General features: G+C 40.0%; 1 protein-coding gene across 1 annotated transcript in view; it reads right to left on the reverse strand.

The window, feature by feature from the left end:
• Window positions 1–637: 637 nt before the first annotated feature.
• The window catches only part of SRD5A2 (steroid 5 alpha-reductase 2), a 59468-nt gene continuing 32903 nt past the window's right edge, over window positions 638–27202 (reverse strand). Inside the window, exons 2-5 of the mRNA XM_061211427.1 lie at window positions 10337–10500; window positions 6001–6102; window positions 3470–3620; window positions 638–704 (exon numbers count right to left, since the gene is read on the reverse strand). Coding sequence (XP_061067410.1) covers window positions 638–704; window positions 3470–3620; window positions 6001–6102; window positions 10337–10500 — 484 coding nt within the window. The remainder of the gene's footprint in view (window positions 705–3469; window positions 3621–6000; window positions 6103–10336; window positions 10501–27202) is intronic.

The following is a 27202-nucleotide window of genomic DNA, read 5'->3' on the forward strand; positions in this document are numbered from 1 at the left end:
CAGGAAGACAGAGGCACTAAGACAACGCACAAATTTGAAATGGGGTCAATGCGTCGTTGCATTTTCAGCAATATGAAGACAGAGCTCCCCTATTAAAAGTCTACTTAATCATTTCACATTTTTCACAGTTAAGTAAGGAAAAGCCAGGTGAGTGGGTTTTCATTTGGAAGAAAAATTGCTCTGGGTCCGTGCAGCTTCAGAATTTAAATCGCTGCGGATTTGTATACGTGTCAAATGTGCACCTTTAATAAATTCTATAAGCACTGCCCTCAACTCAAAACTTTTTCGACTACAGAGCTGTCTTACACTGATACAGAACAGGTATAAAGCCACCTGTACTTGGGTCTTTCAAAGAAAAAAATACATAGGGAACTTTACACTTTCTAGGAGGAATAGCTAAGAAGTAGATGTCTTTGCGTAAAACAAAGGGCCTTGTTGAAGCTTCAGTAGGAGATCAGGACAGGGAGGATGGGAGGAAACACTAAGGGGGCCCATGCAGAATCCTCAGGCCAGCTGCCGGAACACCAGAGGCCTACTATTACATATACACAATGGGACTTTAAAAAGTTACAGGTTCAGCAGCTTGATGGTTTTCAACAGGATTGTGGGAGCTTTGTTCCCTTTTTATTTGGTTTCTTTAAAAGACGACTGGAATGAGGGCTTTCCGAGACTTGGGGTAGTCCTCAAACATCTTGAGGTAGAATCTAAAAGACAAGAGAGGAATAATTATAAATACAACCAAGCAGTGGTCAACGACTGAGGTTTGATCTGTTTGGAATCCCTGTTACAAATCAGCCTGCAGTTGTTCAGGGTCTGACTCTTCCAGATGGGCATCTATCTATCTTCTTCCTCCCTCCTGCATCCTATCTCTTGTAGATGTTGAAGCTTCTCATGTTGAGAAATAAAAAGTAATAGCCAGAGGACAGCAGTGGTGGCTGCACAATATGATGAGTGTACCTGATGCCACTGGATTATACACTTAAAATTGTTAAAATGGTAAATTTTATGTGATGTATGTTTTACCCAATGAAAAATACATCATAGCCAGAAAGAAGTACTCAGTGGATTCAACTGAGAAATACAGGGAACCAGAGACCCCAAAGAGCATGGGCAACGTTAACCCTAGAGAACTGGTCATGTTCCCAGGAAAAATATCCCTTCATGAGGCCTGGGAGGCCAAGAAAATGTTACCTTGTATTATGGGTTGAATTGTGTTCCCCCCAAATATATGCTGACGTTCTAATCCCCAGTTCCTGAGAATGTGACCTTATTTTGGAAATAGGGTCGCTGCAAATATAATTTATTAAGATGAGGTCATACTGGAGCAGGGTGGACCCTTAATCCAATATGACTGGTGTCCTCATGAGAAGGGGAAGAAGAGACACAGAAACAGACACACATGGGAGAAGGCCACGTGAAGACAGAGGCAGGGATTAGAGTGATGCAGCTATAAGCCATGAACACCAAAGATTGCCGGCCACTGCCAGAAGCTAGGAAGAGGCAAGGAAGGGTTCTTCCCTCGAGCCTTCAGAGAGAGCGTGGCCCTGCCCACACCTTGATTTCAGACTTCTGCCTTCAGAACTGTGAGAGAATAAATTTCTGTTCTTTAAGCCACTTGGTTTGTGGTCATCTGTTTCGGCAGCCCGGGGAGACTAATACTTCTTGTAAAAAGGCTTTCCCTTTAAGTGACCGGGCTGTTCTCTTACCTAGTTGAAGCTGGCAGCTCTCAAGTTATAATTAAGATGGTACACTCTGTTCAAGTACCATAGTTTGAACTGGGGGACAAATAGTATTAATATGTCACAGGAGGTGGCTTGTTTTCCGTGCTGTGATTTGAGGTCTGCTGAGCTGCCTCTCACAAACCCCAGTAAGCCCTGTAAAAAGATGCCCTCCGCCCTTCCCTCTGAAGCAGGCTGACATAATAGGACAGGGCCTCAGTTTGGATTTTGCTGTTGTACTAGCTAGAACCCTCTCGTGGGATTGCTATCCCTCCCCTGACCAAGCCCAGCACAGGCCACCCTTCTCAAGGCCCCTCCAACTGTTGGCTGATGCCCTGTCCTCTCCCCCGCCCTTCTGACTCTGGTGGGCAACAGGCCTACCTGAATGCGGGAGAACTATTACACTGACTCCCTTTCAGGCTGGGGACCCTCTGGCGCCCTTCCCCACCAAGCAAAGGAGGGGGTAAGAATAGGTCATGAGGAGAGTTGCTGTTTCATTCATTTCTCACAGGTCTCTGCATAAATTCCACTCCAAGGAAAAGAACACATTCTTACTTAAACCTTCAAAACTTTGAAATTAATCATTAGCGGGACTGAAACACCTATGCAGGAGTATAAGGGGTTCCTTCAGGGTCCTGGTTCCAAGCCCATTCTCTCTTTGGGCATCCATCCCCTCTGTCACCAGTAACCACAGGCTTTCTCTTTCCTCCAGCCCCATTACAGCGAAGGGATCTGACATTTGCCTTTACAGCCTGATAGCAACTTAGTATGTAATCCTTTCCCTTCCGGTGATACTTTTCCTTAACTCTTTTGTCCTCACCCCATCCCAGGTTCAGGGATTGGGAGGGAGGTAGGAGTTAGTAAAGCTTTAGGCTAGACCTACAGGGGAATGGGTCTAAACCCCTGCAATTCCCAGCATTCCCCAACAGATGGCACAGTCCTGAAACTGCACCACACAAGTACATAATTGTTGACCCTATCTTTCCAGGAAGCCAGCAATGACCTTGGTAATGATTTATGGAGGGTGGAGGTAGAGGAAGGAGGAGAGTACCCAAATAAGCCCTGGTATTACACAGATTCCAAGAAAATAATCCTAGAGTTTCCAGGGCTCTGTGATTACCTGAACAGTTAGCACCAAACCTAGAATTAAAAATAGTAGGCACACTAGGTACAGGGCTAGTACTTTTCCCCAGTGGTTACCCATCCTGGCTGTACCTCAGAATTACCTGTGAAGCTTTGGAAAGTGCAACCTGGGCTCCCACCTATGGAACACACTTGGAGAGATGTGGCGGAAGTGAATTGAAGCACGGAAATGGAATCTACGTCTTGTACCTCCTCTTACCTGTAGCCCACTGCCAAACAGCAGCCATTACCAGATAAGCCTGATAGGAGGGCACAGAGCCTGGGTCAACTAACTCATGTGGACACTGAGTGCTTCTCTCTGGGAAGCCTTCTTCAACAAGGAGGCATGTGGCTTCCCAAGTCACTTTGATGCTCCTGTCTACCTGGGTTTGTTTTTGCTTATAGGAAGAAAAAAAATTGTTACTGTTACTGTCATCCAGCTAAATTCCAACTTCAGTGAAAATCCAAAAAGTCAGAATTTATCCATCTGGATAACTGTATCAACCTTACCTTGTAAAAAAAAAAAAAAAAAAATCTCTTCGGTGTCTGTATCTGACTCCGTGTGTTAATAAAATCCTATTTGGAGAAGAAAGCTACGTGGACGCTGCCACCTTGATTGAAAAGTTTACCTATGGTGGTGAAAAGCTCTCAGCCCAAGGAAACAAAGTGAGAAAAATGCAAATGCAAGTGCTGGGAGGGACCAAGTGGCCAGGGCATAGCCAATCCATTCAATGATCTCGCCAAGGAAATTGGCTCCAGAAACGTACGTGAACAAGCCACCTGCGTGCAGAAGAATCAACAAGTCAATCATCAGTGCTAGATCATTGCCGCATTAAAACCCCTGTGCTTTGTTCCAAAATACATAAGGGAACCTAGGATGAATGTGGGGCTGGAGACTGCCTTCAGAGTAATGGGAGTTTGGTGGAATCCTCTTGGGGAGAAGGGAAAACAGCATCAGCATCCTGTAGCCCTCAGAACATCCTGGAATCGTGAGGAGTGGCCCCAACTGCTGGATGGGCTCCATCCAAATCTCCAACAGCTGCTGGACTACTGGTTCCGGACAGGACAAGGATGAGGTGCAGGAGGTTGGGGATTGTTTCGTTCTATTAAGTAACATTTCCAGCTACCACTCACCTCCTCACTCCTTCCCTGGACACCCACACAGCACGTCCACCGCACACAAATTAAAAGAACACAGCACGTGAAAATAATACAAACCTGAACTGATGTGAGAATTAGATTCTCCTTTGGCATTTGCCCTCCCACTTCTGCAAAGCAGTACACTCCGTTCAAGTTTAAAGTACAGAGTGGGAGCTGCAGGGGTTTTGCCCTACTGGAGGCTGGTGAAGTCTGTTTCTATTGATTTTAAAGATTTCCTTTTCTATCCAACCTCTATGTCTGACCTCAAAACTGTATCTAGAAATCAACACATTTATAATGTTAGGAAATATATCTACACTCAATATTTCTGCCCCACACTAAACTGGGAAAGTTTCACCCCAAACAATTTTTTCTTTCCATACTTATACAAAGAATATTTTGTTTTTAAGTCATTATCTAACATAACTTAATAGTTGGAGACTAACCTTGGCAATTTAACTTTTAAGAGCTTTCTCTGCTCTTCTCTATTTTTCTAGTTACTGAATGAAGACTTAAAAAATCAAAGCTCCTTAAAGTTATCTTCCTTAAGATGATATTGCATCAGCAGTTCCTGATCTGTAATTCCCCAGGAGGAAACACTGGCCTACTGCAAAGGGTCTATAAATAGTCTGTGAATATAGCAAATGGTGTATCTCAACGTACAGTATTATTTTTGTTTGATGTAGGTACTGAAAGGATGTTAGCAACATTCAAATTCATTTAAGTGTTACCGAATTCAAAGTAGCTTTGTCATTATTTTTTTAATCAGTGGATATTAGTCTGTGCCAACATCATGTTGTAATTCAGTAATTTTTAAATGTAAATAAAGAGTTGTATTTACATCAAAAAGGGTGAGAGCCATTGACCTACACAAATACCCACCTAAAAATGTTGAAGGATGACTTGGACGAATTCACTCCCACCTGCTTATACTTGTCAACCTCACACCTTGGTTACTTGGGAACAGTTAGGACTTCAAATATTCTGCACCTTTATCTCTGAAAATGCACTTGCACTTGTTAGACTTCCCATCCTAATTTTTGATTAAGTAAATATGGTTCTCTACACCTTTTAGAACATACGAGTGGCAGGAAATAAACAAATACTACCCCCTGACTACTCACTAGGTTAAGTCTAGTAAGACTTATTGAAGAGGACAAATTTGTTGGTCATGCATGATTAGGCTTCATTTGCTAACCTAGGAAGGATGGACACCCCGTACATACGATTGTTAATTTTTTGTGTCAAGTTGACTGGCCATGGGGTGCCCAGATATTTGGTTGACCATTATTTCTGGGTGTGCCCGTGAGGGTGTTTCTGGATAAGATTAACATTTGAATCAACAGACAGAGTAAAGCAGATTGTCCTCCCCAGGGTTGATGGGCATCCAATCCACTGGAGGCCTGAATAGAACAAAAAACAGGGTAAGGGAGAATTCACTCTCTGTTTTTGAGCTGGGACATTGGTCTTCTCCTGCATTCAGACTGGAACTTACACGGAAGCTCTCCCAGTTCTCAGGCCTTGGGACTCAGACTGGAAATTACACTGCCTACTCTCTGCGGGCTCCACCTTGTAGATGGAAGATCATGGGATTTCTCAGCCTCCATAGTCATGTGAGCCAATTCCTCATAATAAATCTCTTTATTTATCAATATCTATATCTATATTCTATTGGTTCTATTTCTCTGGAGAACCCCAGTACAGCACATAATAATCTTACCTACTGCAACTAAGAGGCAGCCTACTTTCACCCTACCCCAAACCCCCCCCTCCCCCCACCTTCAGGGTATTGTGATCATGAACCATCCTGGGGGCTCTTCTCTTGAACTTCCAGGTTCAGATGAGGACTGCAAATGTGCTGTGGGGTAGGATGGGATGTGGAGGAGAAGTCAGGAACATATTGGGATATATTGTGTCATCTGTGCCCTCTCTGCCCCCTGTCCCTTTGTTACTCATAGTGTAATTCCTGAGACAGGCTCTCAAGGAGGAGTGGGAATCTGGAGGGCAGGGGAGACATTACCTTGTGGAATCCTATAGATGATTTCTCCAGGCTTCCTGAGCTGGCGCAATATATAGTCACTATGAATGTTGATTCCCATTCCCAAAATAAATAAGAAGACACCTTGGCAAAGAAGAGAGGGAGAAGTTAAAAATGTATCCTGTTTTTGGTGTTTTTCTCACAATCTAAAGTTTTTGTTGTTGTTGTTGTTTTTCTAAAAATGAAGGGAAGGGCATTTGACTTTGAATTTTAAGAATGAAACTAAGGCAAAAAGGGGAGGAGGGGGCAACTAACCCTGGTCCTAAACTTGAATGAAGGGGCTGTGCTGTTTCATAAACCAAAGGGCTGAAAATGCACAGTGTCACGTGATAGAGGCAAGTGGGAAAGGAGAGAGGGAGGCCCTACCATCATGCAATACTTAAATAAGTAAATAAACAAATAAATGAATGAATAAATAGCAAGCTTTCAGCCCATTCACAGATAATCAAACCATGGTCAGTAAACTCAACAGCCAACTCTAATCCCTTCTCCTTTGCCACCCCCACTACAGAGGCTGAGAGACGGTCTTGTGACCTAGTTCTGCCAAGAGGATGTAAAGGGACGTCTTCTGGAGGTTTCCTTGGAAATCTTTTGCTTTTCTGATAAAGGGGGCCAAATGGGACCAGTGCCTCTATGGCCTCCCTCTTCCTTGGTTGCCAGATGCGATGCCTTGAGCTACAGGAAACGTCTTGCAACCATGAAGTGACTGTGATGAGGACTAGAAGTAAATATGCTCACAACAGTGGAGCAGAAAGTGCCTGGGATCTTAAGGACACCAGCAAGCAGCTGAAGGAATGCCGAAGCCACCTACCTTCGGACAACCTTGTTACGTAAGAAATATAAATTCTTAATTATTTAAGTCACTAAGAGTTGGGTTTCTGTGACTTATTGCTGAGAGCACTACTGATTGATATACCCACGCTCATGGAAGTAATTGGAGAGCTTGGCACCTAGCAAACTGGTTTCCACCACGGCCAGTTCACACACACACTCCCCTTCCCCATTCACAGGTACAGAAAGGGCCCTGGTCTGAGATGAGGAGAGCTGGGGTCAGGGATGCTATGTATTACGTCCCAATGGGCCCAGAATCACTCACTGTTCCACATAGACGCCCAACCCCAGCTCTCAGCCAAGTGTATTTGTGCTGATCAAAATACATCAGGCAGGGGACTTCCCTGGTGGCACAGTGGTTAAGAATCTGCCTGCTAGTGTAGGGGACATAGGTTCGATCCCTGGTCCAGGAAGATCCAACATGCCACGGAGCAACTAAGCCCGCAAGCCACAACTACTGAGCCCGCTCACCACAACTACTGAAGCCTGTGTGCCGCAACTACTGAGCCCACATGCTGCAACTACTGAAGCCTGTGCACCTAGAGCCCGTGCTCTGCAACAAGAGAAGGCACCACAATGAGAAGCCCATGCACCGCAACAAAGAGTAGCCCCCGTTTGCCGCAACTAGAGAAAGCACACACGCAGCAACAAAGACCCAACGCAGACAAAAATAAAAATATAATAAAATAAATCTAAAAAAACAAAATACATCAGGCAAAAAGCAAGAACAGTTGAATTAAAAACAGTCACATCTACTCTCACCTCATTTGCTATGATATGAAACAATGATTGATAATGTTGTCTTGTCAAAAGATTATTAGCCTGGAAGAAAGGAAACCTGGGAAGGGACACCGGTGGAGGGAGGACAAGGGGGTGGGAGAGGGAGGGGAGATAGCATGCACAGCAGTGGAAAAGCAGGCACCTTAGATTCGATGTCTGTGTGTCCTTGGACAAGTCACTTAACCTCTCTCAGCCTCAGTTTTCTTATCTGTAAAATGTAGATTCTAACAGTACCTATCTTACAAGGATGGTATGAGACTCATTCATGTGTTGATTCTTTCATTCATTTATTCAGATAACATGTGTTGAGGTCTTACTATGTACCAAGCACTGTCCTAAACACCAGGGATATAGTAGTGAGAAAAACAGTCAAGGTGTCTGTTCTCATAGAGCTTACATTTCAGTGGAGAAACACAGAAATGAATTAAAATAATGAAAAATTTTAAATCACATAATATCACTACAAAGCAGAAAATCAAAGTAGGATAAGGAGATAAGGAGTGAATTGGGGTGGGGAGGAAGTATCTCTACTTTAGATGAGGTCAATAGGGAAAGCTTTTCTGAAGATCTGGCATCTGTCCTATGATTTGAATAATGAGAATACAAAGATCTGAGGAAGAGCATTCTGGTAGAGGGACTAATAGATGCAAAGGTCCTGAGGCTAGTATAGGTTTAGCATGTCTAAGAAACAGAAGGAAGGTGCTACAGTTAATGGTTTAACATAGACGGGGGGGGGGGGGGGGGGGGGGGGGGGGTTGGCGGGGGGTTGGTAATGAGGAGATGAGAAGAGGATGGTAACTTTCAAAATCCCATCAAGCTCCACAGGATATGGTGAGGAGTGTGGATTTTTAACTGCAACAGGAAGCCGATGGCAGGTTTTAAGCAGGGGAGAATAGGATCTGATGTCAGTTTATTATCATTACAAAAGAAGTATATATGTTTTGTGGAAGATGAAATGCTAATTAGCAGAAATAAGAAAACCAAGACACTTTGTTCCTACCACCCAGGAACTACCACCATTAAACACTTTGGTGCATGTCCTTCCAGATCTTCATCTTACGTAACATCTAGGCATATTCCAATTTCCTCAAATGTCCCCAGAATACCACTTCTAGCTGGTTCGTGTAAACCAAAGTCCAATATAGGACCACATCTGACATCTGGTCATTACATCCTTTAAGGCCATTTTCATCTAGCCCAGACCCCTGTCTTTTTTTTTTTTTTAGGACACTGACTTCTTAAAAAGACCAGACAGTGGTCCCTCAGAAAGCCCCCCTTTCTAGATAAGACTGGCTTACTTCCTCATGGTGGCATCTAACTTATTTTATTCTTTGTATTTCCTGTAAACTGGCATAAATCATTTTCTTGTGTGGTTATGGGATCAGTTTAATAACTATACAGTTAGGTACATTTATTTATCTGTTCTCAGCGTTGAGCGACTTTCATTTGGATTTTTAATTAAGTTATGAAGTTTCATGATTCAAAGGACAAAACTATATTAAAAGCAAATTTCTGCCCACCATTCCATTCTCTTTACCCCAAGCCCTACAGATACCCTTTTTAAAAAGTTTCTTTTTTATCAATCCAATAGTTCCTCCTCCAATTTTTTACACAAAAAGCAGCATACTATACACACTGTGCACACTTTATTTTTATTTAACCACATGTTCTAGAGATGTCTCCAAATGAGCACAGAGACATTCCTTGCTTTTGTTTTGCTTTGTTTGATTGTTTTTGTGGCTCCAGAATACTCCATTGGGTGCATGTACCAGCATTCGTACAACTAATCCTCTGGCCATTCGTGTGTTCAAATGTTCCCTCTGACTGCTGTGTGGAGAAGGAGCTACTGAAGGTCAGGACTGGAAGTAGGAAGTTTAGCCTAAAGGTCACCATGGCAGTCCAGGCAAGAGGTCATCCTGGCTCAGACCAGGATGAAGTTAGTGCGGTCATGGAGAGCTGAGCTCAGTCGGCACATGTTTTAAAACTAGAGGCAGCTGTACTAAGCTGATGGAGAGAACGTGATATGTGATGTAAAGAGAGGGATTAAGGATAATCTCTGCCTTTTTCCTTTGAGCCAAAATAATGTACAAACAGTTGAACCTTTACTTTAGTAAAGAACTTTAGTTCCTCTTGCAGATAATGAAAAAAATTCAATGATCAGTGTTTTCTACTGTTTTGGATAGGTGGTCAGGAAAAGTCTCTCTGAGGAGGTGTGAATTAATAGAGACCTAAATAAAGGGAGGGAGCAAGCTCCCCGAGTATACAGGGACTGAGCATTCTACACAGAGGGTGTAGTCTGTACAACAGCTCTGGAGCAGGACAAACTTGAGTATTCCAGGTCCAGCAGGAAAGCCACTGAGGCTACAGCACAGTGAGATGGATGGAGATAGGAAATGAAGTCAGGAAATGGGGCAGGACCAAGAACATTTGGGTTTCATAGGCAGTGGTAAGAAATTTGTATCTTATCCTGAGAGTAACAGAAATGCATTGGAGGGTTTTGAGATGGGTAATGACATGATGTTTTTCAAAGATCTCTCAGGCTGCTATACAGAGAAAAGACCAGGGTGGAGGTGGTCGTGGGGTGGGGGTGGGGGGAATGGAATCCTTGGAAGGTTATTGCAATAGGATAGGGAGAGGTAATGGTGATTTAGCCTGTGGGAAGGGGTGTTAACTGGGGTATGGGTGAGAAGCAGTCAGATTCACTTACCCAAACTAAACCGTATGTCTGTGTACCACTCAGCAGGGTATTCAGCACAGTAAACCAGATAGTAGCCTTGGAGGAGTCCATTTCCCATGCAGAAGACAAAGCCTCTGAAAAGGAATACAACTGGAAACGGCCTCCCTCTAGTGAGCAGTGAGTAAACAAATGTCCTAGGGTATATGGAAGAAAGGTCAGGATCCATTGTTAAAAAAAAAAAAAAAAAATCAATCAATGAGATGAAGCAACAGGCAATCACATCAAACCCATTTTTAAAAACCATTTCCCTTAAATGTATGCAATGAAAGAACATTATTATCTGGTTCTAGAGCAATCATTTAGGCTATTATTTGTCTTGTTTCATTAAAATGCATAGTAGCCACCATGCATTTCAAGCCACAACAGCCGTGAAAGGTAAATTTCATCCTTATAAATTAAGTGAATAAATTCAATCCTATAAACACAGGACTGGAGATCAGCTTTATATGGATCTAGAAGTGAAATCCAGATTATACTGGAAGAAAGTTAAAGCCAGGCTTATCCCACGTAGCAGTGGAATGGAATTGTGATAGGAGTCGTTCAGACATATGTGGCTTTCCATATGTCTCTCTAATATAATTTAATTACTGATATTGTAGCATTCCCTAGAAAGTGGGCTGCAGAACCCCTTGAGAAAAGTGAGAGAGTCCTTTAAATACTAGGAACTATGAATATAGAGGAATCTAGGAAGACGTTAAAAAATATAAATAATGTCAAAATTAAAATTTGCCCAAGATATAATGCTAAATACTAGACAGCAAACTATGTCCTGTTTTTGATTTTTCTTCTTTTATGGTGCAATATAACCATCATACAGGAAAGTTCATAAACCTATGTGAATAGTTTAATGAATTACTATCAAATAAACACCCATAAAGTCACTAACCCAAGTCAAGAAACGGAATATTGCCATCACCCAGAAGCCTCCTATGGGTCCCTCCTGTTCACAGTACCACCATTACCCCAGAGGTAACCACCATCTTGATTCCTGTAATAATCATTTCCTTTTGCTTCTTTACAATTTTACCTCATTTGTATGCATCCCTAAAAATATAGTTTATTTTGCTCATATTTAATTCCATATGAAAGGAGACTCATCATTATGTTTCTAAGACTCAAGCATGTTGTTGTGGATGGCTATAGTTCATTTATTTTCATTGTTGTATATTATTGTCATGTATGAATATACCACATGTGCTTATCTATTTTACTTTGATGAATATTTGAGTTCCTTCCATAGTGTTTTACTTACTCAAAGATAATTTTCCCAACCCACACACATATGGTCGCCTTATTTTTGATAAAGGAGGCAAGAATATACAATGGAGAAAAGACAGCCTCTTCAATAAGTGGTGCTGGGAAAACTGGACAGCTACATGTAAAAGAATGAAATTAGAACACTCTCTAACACCATACATAAAAATAAACTCAAAATGGATTAAAGACCTAAATGTAAGGCCAGACACTGTAAAACTCTTAGAGGAAAACATAGGCAGAACACTCTATGACATAAATCACAGCAGGATCCTTTTTGACCCACCTCCGAGAGAAATGGAAATAAAAACAAAAATAAACAAATGGGACCTAATGAAACTTAAAAGCTTTTGCACAGCAAAGGAAACCATAAACAAGACAAAAAGACAACCCTCAGAATGGGAGAAAATATTTGCAAATGAAGCAACTGACAAAGGATTAATCTCCAAAATTTACAAGTAGCTCATGCAGCTCAATATCAAAAAAACAAACAACCCAATCCAAAAATGGGCAGAAGACCTAAATAGACATTTCTCCAAAGAAGATATACAGATTGCCAAGAAACACATGAAAGAATGCTCAACATCACTAATCATTAGAGAAATGCAAATCAAAACTACAATGAGGTATCACCTCACACCAGTTAGAATGGGCATCATCAGAAAATCTATAAACAACAAATGCTGGAGAGGGTGTGGAGATAAGGGAACACTCTTGCACTGTTGGTGGGAATGTAAATTGATACAGCCACTATGGAGAACAGTATGGAGGTTCCTTAAAAAACTAAAAATAGAACTACCATACGACCCAGCAATCCCACTACTGGGCATATACCCTGAGAAAACCATAATTCAAAAAGAGTCACGTACCACAATGTTCATTGCAGCACTATTTACAATAGCCAGGGCATGGAAGCAACCTAAGTGTCCATCGACAGATGAGTGGATAAAGAAGATGTGGCACATATATACAATGGAATATTACTCAGCCATAAAAAGAAACGAAATTGAGTTATTTGTAGTGAGGTGGATGTACATAGAGTCTGTCATACAGAGTGAAGTAAGTCCGAAAGAGAAAAACAAATACCATATGCTAACACATATATATGTAATCTAAAAAAAACAAAATATATGGTTTTGATGAACCTAGGGGCAGGATGGGAATAAAGATGCAGACGTAGAGAATGGGCTTGAGGACACAGGGAAGGGGAAGGGTAAGCTGGGACGAAGTGAGAGAGTGGCATGGATATACACACTACCAAATGTAAAATAGATAGCTAGTGGGAAGCAGCCGCATAGCACAGGGAGGTCAGCTCGGTGCTTTGTGACCACCTAGAGGGGTGGGATAGGGAAGCTGGGAGGCAGACGCAAGAGGGAGGAGATATGGGGATATATGTATACGCATAGCTGATTCACTTTGATATAAAGCAGAAGCTAACACACCATTGTAAAGCAATTATACTCCAATAAAGATGTTAAAATAGAAAAGAATATTTTCCCATTATTTTAATGATTTTTCATTTTATGTTTAAACCTTTGATACATTTGGAATTTATTTTGCTGCAAGAAATTAGATAAGAATCCAACATAATTTTTTCCTAATGTTAGTAAATTTACTAAATATCTCTTCCTCACTGACACACATTGCCATTGATATTATACACTAAATTATCATACATATTGGTTTGTCTTCTAGACTCTTGTTTCCGTTCCATTGATCTATTTATTGTCAGTACTATGTTATTTTAATAATTGTACTTTTAAAATATGTCTTAATACTAGGTGGGGCTGTTCTTACATCATTACTTTTTTTAAGGATTTTCAAGTTACGCTTCACTGTTTATTTTTCATGTGAACTTTAAAACTAACTTGTGAAACACCCACTCCCAAATCTCACAAATGTTAGAAACACCATTGACCTTTGAACAATGGGGGTTTGAACTGCCCAGGTCAACTTATCCACGAATTTTTTTCAATAGTAAATACTACAGTACTACACTATACAGGGTTGGTTGAATGCAGGGATGCAGAACCTCAGATAAGGAGGAATGGCATTGACTGAGGAACCACAGATATGGAGGACTGACTATGAGGTACACATGGATTTTTCAATTGCTTGGAGGGTCAGTTCCCCTAACACCCATACTGTTCAAGGGTCAACTGTACTCTTAAATTTAAAAATTAATTAAAAGAGCAAAACTGCAGAAGGGGAACCTCCAAGAGCACTCCTCCATAAAAGAAAAACAAAAAAACTGACAAAAAAGTCAGACCTCTGGGAACCAACCAAGGCTTGCAGCAACCCAGGAGCATTTAGGCAAGAAAAAGGCTAAATCTCAGGAAGGACAGCAAGTTTTGTGGCATTTTCAACTAACCTTAATCCCATCTCCCACTTTCCAGTTCTGCACAGCGTTGAAAAGTAACAGCTTCCATTCCCAGGATTGGAGGGAGCAAAACAGGGCTTGAGCTCTTTCAAAGCCCCATTTCCAAAGAGAAGTCATTATTTTACCTGTCTGGTAGTTCCCTGAAAGACTCCACTCAAACGGCATGTCTTTAGTCCACCTCACTCAAACCTACCTAGTGCTAAAACTTTCTGGGGATGGGGGGATGTTTTTGAATGTTTTAGCAGCACAGTGGCCTGAGGTAATGGATAACAGGTGGGGCAAATATTAGACTAATCAAAAAGCTTAAAAGGAAAGACTGAGGAATAAGATGCCCATAGGGGCTTTGAAAATCTCATACATATTTCTAGAATCTAGACATAGGGCCATGCACATACTCAAAGGAAGACCGGAAAATGTCCTAAGCTCTCACCTCTGATTGACCTTGAGGTCTGTGCAAGTAGCAAGTGAGGCCAAAGCAGAGTTGTAATCTACATGAGTGGTTGCTGAAGGACTTCTCTAAGATGCACACAGAGGCCCTTGGCAAAGACTGGGAGACTTATTGGTCCCAGGTGTTTAAGGAAATCTCTGCCTGATCATTAACTGGTCATTAAGAAAACCAAGTAGTGACTTCAGTGCCCACACCAACCAAGAAGAAGGCTTCATAGAATGAGTTCAGAAAAGCTACTAGGCAAACAGCAACAACAAACCCTGGGAGGTAGAGAGAATCTGATTTCCAGAGTTGCTACACAGTATTATTTGAAATGCTTAGTTTTCAACAATAAAGTATGGAACATGCAAAGAAACAAGAAACTATGACCCATACATAGGGAAAAATGCAACCAATTGACACTGTCTCTGAGAAACCCAGACATTGGACTTACTGGGCAAAAACTTTAAATTGACTATTTTAAATAAGTTCAAAGGGCTAAGGAAACCATGTCTAAAGAACTAAATGAATTTATAAGAATGAGAGACTATCAAATAAAGAATATCAGTAGAGATCAAAATTATAAAAAGGAACCAAATAAAAATCTGGAGTTGAAAAGTATAACAACTGAAATGAAAATTTCACTAGAGGGACTTAGCAGTAGACTTGAGCAGGCAGAAGAAACAATCAATGAAATTGAAGATAGGTTAATTGAATTATTCTAGTCTGAGGAATAGAGAGAAAAAAGAATGGAGAAAAATAAACAGAGGTTCAGAAGTCTGTAGGACACAGAGATAATGACAAAGGGACAGAAAGAATATGTGCAGAAATAATGTCCAAAAACTTCAGAACTTGATGACAAACATTAATCAACACATCCAAGAAGCTCAGTGAACTCCACGTAGATAGACTCACAGATATCCAAATGTAGATACATCATGATCAAACTGATGAAAGACAAAGACAAAGAGAGAGTCTTGAAAACAGCAAGAGAGAAGCAACTCACCACATGCAATAGAATACTAGCTGATATCTCATCAGAAACCATGGAGGCAAGCAGGCAGTGGAATGACATATTCAGTATGCTGACAAAAAAAAATGTCAAACAATAATTTTTTATCTGGGAAAATGACCCTTCAAAAGCAAAGGAGGGGGGGAGCTTCAAGATGGCGGAAGAGTAAGACGTGGAGATCACCTTCCTCCCCACAAATACATCAAAAATACACCTACATGTGGAACAACTCCTACAGAACACCTACTGAATGCTGGCAGAAGACCTCAGACCTCCCAAAAGGCAAGAAACTCCCCACGTACCTGGGTAGGACAAAAGAAAAAAGAAAAAACAGAGACAAAAGAATAGGGACAGGACCTGCTCCAGTGGGAGGGAGCTGTGAAGGAGGAAAGGTTTCCACACACTAGGAAGCCCCTTCGTGGGCGGAGACTGCAGGTGGCAGAGCGGGGAGCTTCGGGGCCATGGAGGAGAGCACAGCAACAGGGGTGCGGAGGGCAAAGTGGAGAGATTCCTGCACAGAGGATCGGTGCCAACCAGCACTCACCAGCACAAGAGGCTTGTCTGCTCACCCGCCGGGGCGGGCGGTGGCTGGGAGCTGAGGCTCGGGCTTCGGTCGGATCGCAGGGAGAGGACTGGGGTTGGCTGCGTGAACACAGCCTGAAGGGGTTAGTGCACCACAGCTAGCCAGGAGGGAGTCCGGGAAAAAGTCTGGAGCTGCCAAAGAGGCAAGAGACTTTTTTTTGCCTCTTTGTTTCCTGGTGCGCGAGGAGATGGGATTAAGAGCACCGCTTAAAGGAGCTCCAGAGATGGGCACGAGCCGCGGCTGTCAGCACGGACCCCAGAGACGGGCATGAGATGCTAAGGTTGTTGCTCCAGCCACCAAAAAGCCTGTGAGCAAGCACAGGTCACTATCCACACCTCCCCTCCTGGAAGCCTATGCAGCCCACCACTGCCAGGGTCCCGTGATCCAGGAACAACCTCCCAGGGAGAAAACACGATGCGCCTCAGGCTGGTGCAACGTCACCCCGACCTCTGCTGCTGCAGGCTCGCCCCGCATCCATACTCCTCCCTCCCCCCGGCCTGAGTGAGCCAGAGCCCACTAATCAGCTGATACTTTAACCCCGCCCTGTCTGAGAGAAGAACAGACGCCCTCAGGTGACCTACACACAGAGGCGGGGCAAAATCCAAAGCTGAATCCCAGGAGCTGTGCCAACAAAGAAGAGAAACAGAAATTTCTCCCAGCAGCCTCAGGAGCAGTGGATTAAAGCTCCACAATCAACTTGATGTACCCTGCATCTGTGGAATACCTGAATAGACAACGAATCCTCCCAAATTGAGGAGGTGGACTTTGGGAGCAACAATATATATATATTTTTCCCTTTTTCTCTTTTTGTGAGTGTGTATGTGTATGCTTCTGTGTGTGATATTGTCGGTATAGCTTTGCTTTTACAATTTGTCCTAGGGTTCTGTCTGTCCGTTTTTTGTTTTTTGTTTTGTTTTCTTTTGCTTTGTTTGTATACTTTTTAGCACTTGTTATCATTGGTGGATTTGTTTTTTGGTTTGGTTGCTTCCTTTCTTTCTTTTTAAAATTTTGTTTAATAATTATTTTTTATTTTAATAACTTTATTTTATTTTATTTTACTTTATTTTATTTTATCTTCTTCTTTCTTTCTTTCTTTATCTCCCTTTTATTCTGAGCCATATGGATGACAGGCTCTTGGTGCTCCAGCCAGGTGTCAGGGCTGTGCCTCTGAGGTGGGAGAGCCAAGTTCAGGACACTGATGCACAAGACACCTCCAAGCTCCACGTAATATCAAACGGTGAAAATCTCCCAGAGATCTCCATCTCAATGCCAAGACCCAGCTCCACTCAACAACCAGCAAGCTACAGTGCTGGACACCCTATGCCAAACAACTAGCAAGACAGGAACACAACCCCATCCATTAGTAGAGAGGCTGCCTAAAATCATAATAAGGCCACAGACACCCCAAAACACACCACCAGATGTGGACCTGCCCAACAGAAAGACAAGATCCAGCCTCATCCACCAGAACACAGGCACTACTCCCCTACACCAGGAAGCCTACACAACCCATTGAACCAACCTTAGCCACTGGGGACAGACACCAAAAACAACGGGAACTACGAACTTGCAGCCTGTGAAAAGGAGACCCCAAACACAGTAAGTTAAGCAAATGAGAAGACAGAGAACCACACAGCAGATGAAGGAGCAAGGCAAAAGCCCACCAGACCTAACAAATGAAGAGGAAATAGGCAGTCTACCTAAAAAAGAATTCAGAATAATGATAGTAAACATGATCCAAAATCTTGGAAATAGAATGGAGAAAATACAAGAACCGTATAACAAGGACCTAGAAGAACTAAAGAGCAAACAAACAGTGATGAACAACAGAATAAATGAAATTAAAATTCTCTAAAAGAGATCAATAGCAGAATAACTGACGTAGAAGAACAGATAAGTGACCTGGAAGATAAAATGGTGGAAATAACTACTGCAGAGCAGAATAAAGAAAAAAGAATGAAAAGAATTGAGGACAGTCTCAGAGACCTCTGGGACAACATTAACGCATCAATATTTGAATTATAGGGGTCCCAGAAGAAGAAGAGAAAAAGAAAGGAAATGAGAAAATATTTGAAGAGATTATAATTGAAAACTTCCCTAATATGGGAAAGGAAATAGTTAATCAAGTCCAGGAAGCACTGAGAGTCCCATACAGGATAAATCCAAGGAAAAACATGCCAAGACACATATTAATCAAACTATCAAAAATTAAATACAAAGAAAAAATATTAAAAGCAGCAAGGGAAAAACAACAAATAACACACAAGGGAATCCCCATAAGGTTAACAGCTGATCTTTCAGCAGAAATTCTGCAAGCCAGAAGTGAGTGGCAGGACATATTTAAAGTGATGAAGGAGAAAAACCTACAACCAAGATTACTCTACCTAGCAAGGATCTCATTCAGATTTGACAGAGAAATTAAAATCTTCTCCAAGCAAAAGCTAAGAGAATTCAGCGCCACCAAACCAGCTTTACAACAAATGCTAAAGGAACTTCTCTAGGCAGGAAACACAAGAGAAGGAAAAGACCTACAATAACAAACACAAAACAATTAAGAAAATGGTAATAGGAACATACATATCGATAATTACCTTAAATGTAAATAGATTAAAGGCTCCAACCAAAAGACATAGACTGGCTGAATGGATACAAAAACAAGACCCGTATATATGCTGTCTACAAGAGACCCACTTCAGACCTAGGGACACATACAGACTGAAAGTGAGGGGATGGAAAAAGATATTCCATGCAAATGGAAATCAAAAGAAAGCTGGAGTAGCAATTCTCATATAAGACAAAATAGACTTTAAAATAAACACTATTACAAGAGACAAAGAAGGACACTACATAACGATCAAGGTATCAATCCAAGAAGAAGATATAACAATTGTTAATATTTATGCACCCAACATAGGAGCACCTCAATACATAAGGCAAATGCTAACAGCCATAAAAGGAGAAATCGACAGTAACACAATCATAGTAGGGGACTTTAACACCCCACTTTCACCAATGGACAGATCATCCAAAATGAAAATAAATAAGGAAACACAAGCTTTAAATGATACATTAAACAAGATGGACTTAATTGATATTTATAGGACATTCTATCCAAAAACAACAAAATACACATTTTTCTCAAGTGCTCATGGAACATTCTCCAGGAAAGATCATATCTTGGGTCACAAATCAAGCTTTGGTAAATTTAAGAAAATTGAAATTGTATCAAGTATCTTTTCTGACCACAACGCTATGAGCCTACATATCAATTACAGGAAAAAAAATCTGTAAAAAATACAAACACATGGAGGCTAAACAATACACAACTTAATAACCAAGAGATCACTGAAGAAATCAAAGAGGAAATAAAAAAATACCTAGAAACAAATGACAATGAAAACACGACGACCCAAAACCTATGGGATGCAGCAAAAGCAGTTCTAAGAGGGAAGTTTATAGCAATAAAATCCTACCTTAAGAAACAAGAAACATCTCAAATAAACAACCTAACCTTACACCTAAAGCAATTACAGAAAGAAAAACAAAAAAACCCCAAAGTTAGCAAACGGAAAGAAATCATAAAGATCAGATCAGAAATAAATGAAAAAGAAATGAAGGAAACGATGGCAAAGATCAACAAAACTAAAAGCTGGTTCTTTGAGAAGATAAACAAAATTGATAAACCATTAGCCAGACTCATCAAGAAAAAAAGGGAGAAGACTGAAATCAATAGAATTAGAAATGAAAAAGGAGAAGTAACAACTGGCACTGCAGAAATACAAAGGATCATGAGAGATTACTACAAGCAACTATATGCCAATAAAATGGAAAACCTGGAAGAAATGAACAAATTCTTAGAAATGCACACCCTTCCAAGACTGAAGCAGGAAGAAATAGAAAATATGAACAGACCAATCACAAGCACTGAAATTGAAACTGTGATTAAAAATCTTCCAACAAACAAAAGCCCAGGACCAGATGGCTTCACAGGCAAATTCTATCAAACATTTAGAGAAGAGCTAACACCTATCCTTCTCAAACTCTTCCAAAATATAGCAGAGGGAGGAACACTCTCAAACTCATTCTATGAGGCCACCATCACCCTGATACCAAAATCAGACAAAGATGTCACAAAGAAAGAAAACTACAGGCCAATATCACTGATGAACATAGATGCAAAATCCTCAACAAAATACTAGCAAACAGAATCCAACAGCACATTAAAAGGATCATACACCATGATCAAGTGGGGTTTATCCCAGGAATGCAAGGATTCTTCAATATGTGCAAATCAATCAATGTGATACACCATATTAACAAACTGAAGGCGAAAAACCATATGATCATCTCAATAGATGGAGAGAAAGCATTTGACAAAAGTCAACACCCATTTATGATAAAAAACCCTCCAGAAAGTTGGCATAGAGGGAACTATCCTCAACATAATAAAGGCCATATATGACAAACCCACAGCCAACATCGTCCTCAATGGTGAAAAACTGAAACCATTTCCACTAAGATCAGGAACAAGACAAGGTTGCCCACTCTCACCACTATTATTCAACATAGTTTTGGAAGTTTTAGCCACAGCAATCAGAGAAGAAAAAAATAAAAGGAATCCAAATTGGAAAAGAAGAAGTAAAGCTGTCACTGTTTGCAGATGACATGATACTATACATAGAGAATCCTAAAGATGCTACCAGAAAACTGCTAGAGCTAATCAATGAATTTGGTGAAGCAGCAGGATACAAAATTAATGCACAGAAATCTCTTGCATTCCTATACACGAATGATGAAAAATCTGAAAGTGAAATTAAGAAAACATTCCCATTTACCACTGCAACAAAAAGAATAAAATATCTAGGAATAAACCTACCTAAGGAGACAAAATACCTGTATGCGGAAAACTATAAGACACTGTTGAAAGAACTTAAAGATGATACCAGCAGATGGAGAGATAGACCATGTTCTTGGACTAGAAGAATCAACATTGTGAGAATGACTATACTACCCAAAGCAATCTACAGATTCAATGCAATCCCTATCAAACTACCACTGGCATTTTTCACAGAACTAGAACAAAAAATTTCACAATTTGTATGGAAACACAAAAGACCCCGAATAGCCAAAGCAATCTTGAGAAAGAAAAACGGAGCTGGAGGAATCAGGCTCCCTGACTTCAGACTATACTACAAAGCTACAGTAATCAAGACAGGATGGTACTGGCACAAAAACAGAAATATAGATCAATGGAACAGGATAGAAAGCCCAGAGATAAACCCACGCACATATGGTCACCTTATCTTTGATAAAGGAGGCAAGCATATACAGTGGAGAAAAGACAGCCTCTTCAATAAGTGGTGCTGGGAAAACTGGACAGCTACATGTAAAAGAATGCAATTAGCACACTCCCTAACCCCATACACAAAAATAAACTCAAAATGGATTAAAGACCTAAATGTAAGGCCAGACACTATCAAATTCTTAGAGGAAAACGTAGGCAGAACACTCTATGACATAAATCACAGCAAGATCCTTTTTGACCCACCTCCTAGAGAAATGGAAATAAAAACAAAAATAAACAAATGCGACCTAATGAAACTTAAAAGCTTTTGCACAGCAAAGGAAACCATAAACAAGACACAAAGACAACCCTCAGAATGGGAGAAAATATTTGCAAACGAAGCAACTAACAAAGGATTAATCTCCAAAATTTACAAGCAGCTCATGCAGCTCAATATCAAAAAAACAAACAACCCAATCCAAAAATGGGAGAAGACCTAAATAGACATTTCTCCAAAGAAGATATACAGATTGCCAACAAACACATGAAAGAATGCTCAACATCATTAATCATTAGAGAAAAGCAAATCAAAACTACAATGAGATATCATCTCACCCCAGTTAGAATGGCCATCATCAAAAAATCTACAAACAATAAATGCTGGAGAAGGTGTGGAGAAAAGGGAACCCTCTTGCACTGTTGGTGGGTGGTGCACTGTTGCACTGTAAATTGATACAGCCACTACAGAGAACATTATGGACGTTCCTTAAAGAGCAAAAAATAGAACTACCATACGACCCAGCAATCCCACTACTGGGCATATACCCTGAGAAAACCATAATTCAAAAAGAGTCATGTACCAAAATGTTCATTGCAGCTCTTTTTACAACAGCCAGGACATGGAAGCAACCTAAGTGTCTATCAGGAGATGAATGGATAAAGAAGATGTGGCACATATATACAATGGAATATTACTCAGCCATAAAAAGAAATGAAATTGAGTTATTTGTAGTGAGGTGGATGGACCTAGAGTCTGTCATACAGAGTGAAGTAAGTCAGAAAGACAAAAATAAATACCGTATGCTAACACACATATACGGAATATAAAAAAAAAATGGTCATGGAGAACCTAGGGGCAAGATGGGAATAAAGACACAGACGTACTAGAGAATGGACTTGAGGATATGGGGAGGGGGAAGGGTAAGCTGGGACAAAGTGAGAGAGTGGCATGGACATATATACACTACCAAACGTAAAACAGATCACTAGTGGGAAGCAGCTGCATAGCACAGGGAGATCAGCTCGGTGTTTTGTGACCACCTAGAGGGGTGGCATAGGGAGGGGGGAGGGGGGGAGACGCATGAGGGAAGAGATACGGGGACATATGTATACGTATAACTGCTTCACTTTGTTATAAAGCAGAAACTAACACACCATTGTAAAGCAATTATACTACAATAAAGATGTTTTTAAAAAAAAGCTAAGGAAGAATATAAACAGCTCATGCAGCTCAGTATTACAAAAACAAATAACCCAATTCAAAAATGGTCAGAAGACCTAAATAGACATTTCTCCAAAGAAGACATACAGATGGCCAAGAGGCATATGAAAAGCTTCTCAACGTCACTAAGTATTAGAGAAATGCAAATCAAAACGACTATGAGGTATCACCTCACACCAGTTAGAATGGGCATCATCAGAAAATCTACAAACAACAAATGCTAGAGAGGGTGTAAAGAAAAGGGAACCCTCTTGCACTGTTGGTGGGAATGTAAATTGATACAGCCACTATGGAGAACAGTATGGAGGTTCCTTAAAAAACTAAAAATAGAACTAACATACGATCCAGCAATCCCACTACTCGGCATATATCCTGAGAAAACCATAATTCAAAAAGACACATGCACCCCAATGTTCATTGCAGCACTCTTTACAATAGCCAGGTCATGGAAACAACCTAAATGCCCATCGACCGACAAACAGATAAAGAAGACGTGGTAAATATATACAATGGAATATTACTCAGCCATAAAAAGGAACGAAATTGGGTCATTTGTAGATACGTGGATGGACCTGAGACTGTCATACAGAGTGAAGTAAGTCAGAAAGAGAAAAACAAATACCGTATGCTAACTCATATATGTGGAATCCAGAAAAGTGGAACAGTTGAACTCGTTTGCAAGGCAGAAATAAAGACACAGATGTAGAGAACAAATGTATGGACACTAATGGAGAAAGCGGGTGTGTGTGGGGGTGTGTGTGGGATGAATTGGAAGTTTGGGATTGACATATATATATTAATATGGATAAAATAGATAACTAATAAGAACCTGCTGTGTAAAAAAATAATAAATAAAATAAAATTCAAAAAAAAGGCTAAGGAGAAAAAAATAGATACATTGGACTTCATCAAAATTAAGAACTTTTGTACAGCAAAGAACATTATTAAGAAAGTAAATTGACAATCTACAGAATGGGAGAAAATGTTTCCAAAGCAATATCTGATTATGGTTTTATATCCAGATATATAAAGAACTACAACACAACAACAAAGACAAACAACTCAATTAAAAGGGCAACGGATTTGAATAGACATTACTCCGAAAAAGATAAACAAATGTTCAATAAGCACATGAAAGGATACTCAACATCTTTAGAGATTAGGAAAATGTCAACCAAAACCATAATGATATACCACTTTAAGGCAACTAGGAGGGCTATAATTTAAACAAAAAAGAAAAGAACAAGTGTTGGTGAGGAGAAATTAGAGCTATTATACATTGTTGGCGGGAATGTAAAATGGTGTAGCCACTTCAAAACAAACAGCCTGACAGTTCCTCAGAAAGTTAAACAGAGTTACCATATGACCCAGAAATTCCACTCCTAGGTATCTACCCTAGATAAATGAAAATGTATGTTAATACAACACAAATGTTCATAGCAGCATTATTCATAGTAGCCAAAAAATAGAAACAATGTCCATCAACTGATGAATAGAAAAACAAAAATGTTATAAATCCATACTGATGGCGTATTATTAAACTATAAACCACATGGATGAACCTTGAAAACAGTATCTTAGGTGAAAGAAGCTAGCACAAGAGCAACATATTTTATGATTCCATTTATATGAAATATCCAAAATAGGCAAGTCCTTAGAGACAGAAAGTAGATTGAAGGTTGGCAGGGGATGGGGAATTAAGGAATGGGGAGTGACTGTTACCAGGTACAGGACTTCTTCTTGGGGTGAAGAAAATATTCCGGAATTAGATAGTGGTAATGATTGCACAATTTTTTGGATATACTAAAAACCAGTGAATTGTACAGTTAACATGGTGCATTTTATGATATGTGAGTTACATCTCCATTTTTTAGGTTATGTAAGAGAAAATTCTGGCAGTGGAGCACAGAGGTTAAATTGTAGGGCCTCTTCCACTTACCAGATGGATGACCGTCACTTAACTTCACTACGCCTGTTTCTTCCTCTGCTCATTTCATAGCGTTGTAAGGATTAAGTGAATTAATATACTCAAAGTGCTTAGAACAGGACAAATAATAAAAGCTGAGTAAATATGTTATTTTTGTAAACATTATCTTTATTAGGTTGTTGTTGACATTACTCTTCTATTCAGGTACCGGATGTTCCTTTCCACATATTTGGGTCTTTTTTTGTGCGTCCCTCAGTAGGTTTTAAAGTTTTTTCATATATATTTTGCACATTTTTAATGTTTAAACCCAAGGGGTTTTAAAAAGGTTTTTTTCTTTTTTAAATTGTATTACTGTAAATAGGATTTTCCATTTACATCTGTAACTGTTTTACATATACAAGAAGGCCTTTGATTTTTTAACATTTTGTTAATTTTGTTTCCAGCCACATCCTGAACTCCCTTATTATTTATAATAGTTTTTCAGTATATTTTCCAGGTCTATCAGCATCTGCAAATAATGTTACACTCCTCTCTTTAAAAAGAATCTGGAAGCATTTGTTCTTTGACCATGCTCTGGAATGACATAAATAGCACCAGAATTACCCATATTTAAATATTTGGTAGAAGCCCTTTGTGAAATCTACCTTGGACTGTATTATTGGGAGGAGGAGTTGTTAATATTATTGATCATATTTCTATTTCTCTCATGGTAATCAGTTTGTTTAGATTATCTATGCCTTCTGGGGCATCCTAATAAATTCTGGAAAATTTATATTTTCATAGAAAATCATGCATATTATTCAAGTTTTTGAATGCATCTGTAAAAAACTAAGATAGTATTTTATGACACTTTTAAACTTCAGTATATTTGCTTATTACTCCATCACCACAAGGATTCTATATGCTGTCTTTTCATAGCCACAGATGTATGCCTACCCTCTTCCGACCCCTGGTAACCACTAATCTGTTCTCCCTTTCCATAGTTTTGTCATTTCAAGAATATTACGTAAATGGACTCATACATATGTAACCTTTGAAATCAGCTTTCTTCACTCAGCATATCTCCCTCGAGATTCATCCAAGCCCTAAGACATATTTGTTAGTGAAAAAAGAAAGCTGTAAAATAGTATCTAAAATTTGCCACCTTTTCATAATCAAGAAAGGGAAATAAGAATATATATACACATTTGCTTATTTTTATAAAAGCTTTATTGAGATAAAATTAACATACCTAAAATTCACGCTTTTAAAGTGCACAATTCAGTGTTTTTTAGTATATTCACAAAGGTGTGCAGCCATCACCACTATTTAATTCCAGAACATCTTCATTACCACAAAAAGAGATTCCATACCTAGTGGCAGTCAATCCCAATTTCCCCCCCTCCCTAGCCCCTGGAAACCAGCAATCTATTGCTAATATCTGTCTGAAAGGATTTGCCTGTTCTGAATATTTCATATAAATGGAATCATATAATATGTGGTCTTTTGTGACTGACTTCTTTCATTTAGCATAATATTTTCAAGGGTCATCCATGTTGTATCACTACTTAATTTCATTTTTATAGCCAAATAATAGTTAATTGTATGGATATATGACATTTTGTTTACCCATTTGTCAGCTGATAGAAATTTGGGTTGTTTCCACTTTTTTTTTTAACATCTTTATTGGAGTATAATTGCTTTACAATGTTGTGTTACTTTCTGCTGTATAACAAAGTGAATCAGCTATATGTATACATATATCCCCATATCCCCGCCCTCTTGCATCTCCCGCCTACCCTCCCTATCCCACCCCTCTAGGTGGTCACAAAGCACCGAGCTGATCTCCCTGTGCTGTGCAGCTGCTTCCCACTAGCTATCTATTTTACATTTGGTAGTGTATATATCTCTATGCTACTCTCTCTCTTACTTTGTCCCAGCTTACCCTTCCCCCTCCCCATGTCCTCAAGTGCATTCTCTACATCTGCGTCTTTATTCCTATCCTGCCCCTAGGTTCATCAGAACTTTTTCTTTTTTTTTTAGATTCCATATATATATGTGTTAGCATACGGTATTTGTTTTCTCTTTCCGACTTACTTCACTCTGTATGACAGACTCTAGGTCCATCCACCTCACTACAAATAACTCAATTTCGTTTCATTTTATGGTTGAGTAATAGTCCATTGTGTATATGTGTCACATCTTCTTTACCCATTCACCTGTCAATGGAACTTAGGTTGATTCCATGTCCTGGCTATTGTAAATAGTGCTGCAATGAACATTGTGGTACATGTCTCTTTTTGAATTATGGTTTTCTCAGGGTGTATGCCCAGTAGTGGAATTGCTGGGTCATATGGTAGTTCTATTTTTCATTTTTTAAAGAACTTTCATACTGTTCTCCATAGTGGCTTTAGCAATTTACATTCCCACCAACAGTGCAAGAGGGTTCCCTTTTCTCCACGCCCTCTCCGGCACTTATTGTTTGTAGA

This window comes from Eubalaena glacialis, chromosome 14, assembly GCF_028564815.1.
Source record: "Eubalaena glacialis isolate mEubGla1 chromosome 14, mEubGla1.1.hap2.+ XY, whole genome shotgun sequence".
Lineage (NCBI taxonomy): Eukaryota > Metazoa > Chordata > Mammalia > Artiodactyla > Balaenidae > Eubalaena > Eubalaena glacialis.